The sequence below is a fragment of the Triticum dicoccoides genome, chromosome 2A (assembly GCF_002162155.2).
Source record: "Triticum dicoccoides isolate Atlit2015 ecotype Zavitan chromosome 2A, WEW_v2.0, whole genome shotgun sequence".
Lineage (NCBI taxonomy): Eukaryota > Viridiplantae > Streptophyta > Magnoliopsida > Poales > Poaceae > Triticum > Triticum dicoccoides.
The window spans coordinates 620,798,317-620,803,742 of NC_041382.1; the positions used below are offsets into that span (position 1 = coordinate 620,798,317).

Below are 5,426 nucleotides of genomic sequence, written 5' to 3' on the forward strand. Positions count from 1 at the left end.
TTGAAGGAAATGGCGCCAAATGGCTGTCGGGGGGTTTTTGGTTTCTCCCACCGACAGGCGGGCCAGGGAAGGACAAGCGCGCGCGTCCCGCCCGTCCGCGCGCTGTCCGTTTCACCTCAAAACCGGCGCAAGTTTGGGCCCGGGATGGGTCGAAAGCGGACACAAAGCAGACAAAAGTCCGTTTGCTCCCGCGCGCTGGACCGTCTTTTTTGTCTTTTTTATCCCAAACGGACGGGGGCGGACAGAATAGGGTCGCGCGATGGAGTTGGCCTTACATGGGGCGTTAGGTGAGGCTGCAGGCATGCTGACTCGGTGCTGCGTGGGGCTGACTCCGAACACGACGTGTAGATTTGTGGGTAGGGTTAGGGTAGCACGAGCGGAAACTTCGATGGGTGGGCAAGCTCGGCTTGGAAGAGTACCAACTGCCAAACTGTTGTTAGCTATGCCTAGGCTTTAGCGGCGTTCTGGTCGATCTTCAGTGAAATGGCTGTGAGTGAGTCATGTTTTCCCTGGTTCCACGTCGATGAATTGATGGATCGTGGTTGGGGGGTCCATTGCGGCAGCGATCCCGGGAACAAACTCTTGCCGCCCTTGCGTTGGACCGTCAACAATCCTACAAACCTTGAGGATGTGTGCATATGCATGGTCCACGTGCATGCAGATATACGGTCTACATCTACGTGCATGCATGTTACTGATATTATGATACAGTAGCATACTGTCCGAGTGCAATGCACGATACGAAATTCGTCTGCAGAGGCATGGCATCGATCCCTACAAGAAAACTGGTCCCTGCACTGCACATCGGGCCCGGCCCTTGTTGCCCCCGACACGGCGCCACCCGCCCTTACCTGCAATCCGGTGGGAGCGAGAATGTGCAGGCACATGGGGCGCTTCCTGGAAAGCGGCAGAGAACCCACCGCACGTAGCCATCTCGCCATGGCCATGCCCCGATCCCGTAGAGAAATCTCGAATCGCGCTTTCGGGCAAAATGAATATACCGCACCTGGCCCTCCCATGGAAACGGAAAGGGGGCAAGGCCGTCTCCAAGGGGCGCCAAAGCTCCGCCTCTCTCTGGCTAGGTTGGCCAGGCCGAATTAGCTATGGGATGACGCGGCCACGAACGTGGACGACCGCGCGCGCCTTTCTGATCCGCCGGTGACTCGGCCGGCCCGGCTGCTGACTCCGCATGCCCGCTGCCTTTGCCAAAAGGATCCACCACCGCGCGCGCGCGGCCGCCTATAAAAGCCCGGCCACCGCAGCGGCACTCCGGTACCAATCCCCGATACCTTACTCGCTAAGTTAACCCACCACCAACACCACCACCAGCGCAGCGCAACGCACGGCGGACCTAGCTAGTTGATCGATCGTTCTTCGTCGAGCTTTCTGCGGCAGTCAGCCAAGATGAAGTCCAGCAGCGGCGGCCATGTCGTGGGAGTCCCGGTGACCTCCAAGGCGTATGGGATTGAGGAGAAGGCGCCGTCGGCCAGGGACGGCCAGTCGTTCAGGAAGGCCGACGGCGATCACCTTGCTGTCTCCTTGACGAATCCTAGCCCCTACACGTCTTTCGGCTACAAGCACAGTAAGTCCCAATCATGCATGCATGCATGGCCATATTGTGCAATCGGACTTAATCCGATGCATGCATGCAAGAGCAAAGATGTTGAGGCTTATGCTAATTAAATTGTGTGTTGATTCTGCAGGCAGCAAGGGTCAGGTTGTCCACTGGGTGAGCAAGCTGAGCAGAAGGGCGCAAGGCTTCCGTGAGCATGGTAAGTAGCACGCACTCGATCGTGCATACATGTTTCTTCTGCAATCCAACGTCTGTTAAAAGTTGATGCGTGAAAGGCGCTTGTATTCTGACCAACATTGTTCACCGTATGCAGTGACGCTGGGTCCCAAGATATCGGAGACCGTGAAGGGGAAGCTGAGCCTGGGGGCCAAGATCCTGCAGGCCGGCGGGATCGAGCGCGTGTTCCGGAAGGCCTTCACGGCCGAGAAGGGCGAGCGGCTGGTGAAGGCGCTGCAGTGCTACCTCTACACCACCGGCGGCCCCATCGCCGGCATGCTCTTCGTCTCCACCAAGCGGATCGCCTTCCGCAGCGACCGGCCCGTCACCGTCACCTCCCCCAGGGGCGACGTGGTGCGCGTCTCCTACAAGGTGGTCGTCCCGCTCAAGCGGATCGACAAGGTGCGGCCCAGCGAGAACGTCGACCGGCCGGAGGAGAAGTACATCCACGTCGCCACCGTCGACGGCTTCGAGTTCTGGTTCATGGGCTTCGTCAGCTACCAGAGGTCCTGCAAGTACATGCAGCAGGTCATCGGCGGCGTCGCGGAGCTGCAATGACTAGCCGGGCGGCGCGGCCCGCCGGAGGAAGACGTACGCGAGGCCCGCCGTTTGTTCCGTCGGCACGATGAGAAGTGGAGTTGTGGGCTGCTGCTGCTGCGCCATCTTTTGCTGTAGAGCAGTAGTAGTAGCCCTGGCTGGAATTGCTCGATCTTATTTCGGATCGGAGCAACTTGGATCCTTCCGCGTACGATTTGGATTGGCTTATGTTTTTCCAAGCGATTGCTTAATTTGTACTAGGATGGGCAAAGAAATTAACCGTGCTGCGTGTGAATGAATGGAAAGGCAGTTGTTCAAAATTACTATTCTTATCAATGATCTTAATTCTTAAGCAACCTGGACTTACCTCGGCTCAGCACACATTAACAACGAGCGTGCTCAATAGAACTCTAGCTGCCCTAACAAAAATGAACTCTAGATAGAATTAAATTTCAAAGTTGGCTGATAGTTGGCTTGTAATGATCTTGAGTCGATCTCAGACCTGTTTTAGAAAAATAAAAATACTACAAAAATCTCATGCATGATGATAATCATGATTATGTAAAATTTGGCAATTATGTGTGTTTCTGTGTAAAACGCAAAAAAAATCATGCCTATTAAAGATAATGATTTTTTTTCTTTCGAAAACATAAGACAAATTATTCTTATTTTCATCCTCTGTCTCCAAGATAATGTACCTACTATTGTACTCGAGCTATGTAGTCAAAATAGAAATAGCTGGCCTTGCTCAAACTCGCCTAACTATTGAACCGAGATAAAAAGAAGCTCATACTCAACCAATTTTCTTTTGAGTCGGTCTTGAGTCAAGCAAATTTTTTTTTTGCACTTGAGCAGTTCACGAGCCTCGGGCATTTCTTGCAACCCGTTTTGTCTCGACTGACGGTGTTGTGCTCAAAAGTTTTTCTTTCACATGTTCGACTTCTTGTTCATGGGCTTCTCAGGCTGCCAGGTTTACTTGCATCATTTTTTTAGACCTACTTTTTTCACTCAATAAATCTGACCTGGCCAAACGGGCCGGCCCGTCACAGCACGGCCCAGCCCGTGCTAATCGTGCTTGGCCCGGCACGGCCCGCTGTGGCACGTTTAATAGCCGGGCCGTGCCGTGCCGGCCCACGGGTGTGGCTCTCTGGCCCAGGCACGGCCTGATTATTAAACAGGGCGGTCCGTGGCACGATTAGCACGCTAGCCCATCTAATTTTTAGCCTGTTGGGCTGTATTTTAGGCCTATTGGGCTGTAATATCGGTGCTTTTAAATATTTGAAAGATCGTCTTTGGAGTAAGGTTCAGGGCTGGATTGAACGCACTATCTCCTCTGCAGGGAAAGAAGTGTTGGTGAAATCTGTGGCACAGGGAGTCCCGGTTTTTTCTATGTCCTGCTTCAAGCTTCCGAGAGGTTTATGCGAACATCTGAACATGCTTATTAGAAAGTTTTGGTGGGGAAGTAAGGAAGGAAAACGGAAGCCTCACTGGGTCTCTTGGAAAACTATGACGCAGCCCAAGAGCATGGGGGGTTTGGGCTTCAAAGATTTCGAGCTCTTTAACTTAGCAATGTTGGCAAAACAAGCGTGGAGGCTGCTACAGAATCCTGCAACACTAAGTGCACGTATTTTGAAAAGTGTGTATTACCCAAACTCGGATATCCTGGGTGCTGAACTTGGGAACCACCCAAGCCAAGTGTGGCGGGCCATCATCGAAGGCAGAGACACACTACGTCAGGGGCTGATCAGACGGATTGGTAACGGAGAAACAACACATATCTGGAATCAAAACTGGTTGCCACGTGAAGGGGTGTTCCGACCCTTGGGAACTATATCCCAAAATCCGCCCACCAAGGTGGCTGAGCTCATAATTGGATCGACGACATCATGGAACAGGCAACTGGTTCAAGAACATCTTATGCCAATAGATGCACAAGTTGTGCTAGCAATCCCTCTGTGCACCAGAAACATAAGTGACTTTTGGGCCTGGTACTACGAGAAACATGGAGAGTTCACTGTCAAGTCTGCGTATAAGATGCTTGTCGCAACCAAATCAAGACGGGAAGCTTGGTTAGAAGGGTCAGCGGGACAATCTAACTCCATTGTAGAGGAGGGAGCGTGGAAGAGACTATGGAAGACGGAGGTTCCGGGTAAAATCCGTATGTTCTTATGGAGACTCTCAAAGCATTCCCTACCCACAAATGATGTCAGAGCACATAGACATATGGCTGACACCGACCAATGCGGGCTCTGTGGTAATCGAGATTCGTGGCGACACTCCCTGCTTGAGTGCTCATCATCAAGGAGTGTTTGGGTGCTCATCGACGAGGACATCACACATAAAATAATAGGGAGCACGGAGCCAAGCGCAAGGCAGTGGCTGTTCACGCTCATACAAGTATTATCACATGATCAGTTCATTGTTGCAGCAGTCACACTGTGGTCTATCTGGCATGCCCGACGCAAAGCTATTCACGAGTCCATTTTTCAGAGCCCCCAATCTACATTCGGCTTTATTGGAAGGTTTATTGCAGAACTTGATACTATAAAAACCATAAAACCAGAACGAGTCGCTGCACCAGTGTCCGCTGCACCGGTTCAGAGAAGGCCGAAGAAACCTCCGCCAGGGTATTGCAAGATTCATGTGGATGCGGGAGTTGTGGTAAGAAGAGGAGGATCTGCGCAGCTGTTTGCAGAGATGGGGAGGGAAACTACATGGGTAGTTCGGCTCTAGTGATCGAGGGAGTGCAAGATCCTGCAACACTTGAGGCTATCGCGTGCCGGGAGGCGTTATCCCTTGCGGAAGATATGGGTATCCAGAATTTTGTTATCGCCTCAGACTGCCAACAAGTCGTTTCAGATATCAACAGGAAGTCACACGGGTCGTATGGAGCGATCATCGCAGAAATAAACCTTAGAGCGTCTTTCTTTCAATGTATTTTTTCCTTTGAGAGTCGTGCTGTTAATTATGAAGCACATAGTTTAGCCAAGTTCTCCCTCTCGAGAGGTCCGGGGCGCCACGTTTGGTTTGGTGCTCCTCACAACCAGAGATGTATCCCGCTTCATGCGGATTTTGCTGAATAAACTTGGTTTTCCCCCTC

At 52.1% G+C, this 5,426-nt stretch overlaps 1 protein-coding gene across 1 annotated transcript; it reads left to right on the forward strand.

The window, feature by feature from the left end:
- Positions 1 to 1,261: 1,261 nt before the first annotated feature.
- Positions 1,262 to 2,640, forward strand: LOC119355802 (GEM-like protein 4). Its single transcript, XM_037622680.1, has 3 exons — positions 1,262 to 1,582; positions 1,704 to 1,772; positions 1,887 to 2,640. Exons 1-3 carry the CDS (start codon positions 1,405 to 1,407, stop codon positions 2,345 to 2,347), a joined length of 708 nt encoding a protein of 235 aa, XP_037478577.1. The 5' UTR covers positions 1,262 to 1,404; the 3' UTR covers positions 2,348 to 2,640.
- Positions 2,641 to 5,426: the final 2,786 nt, after the last annotated feature.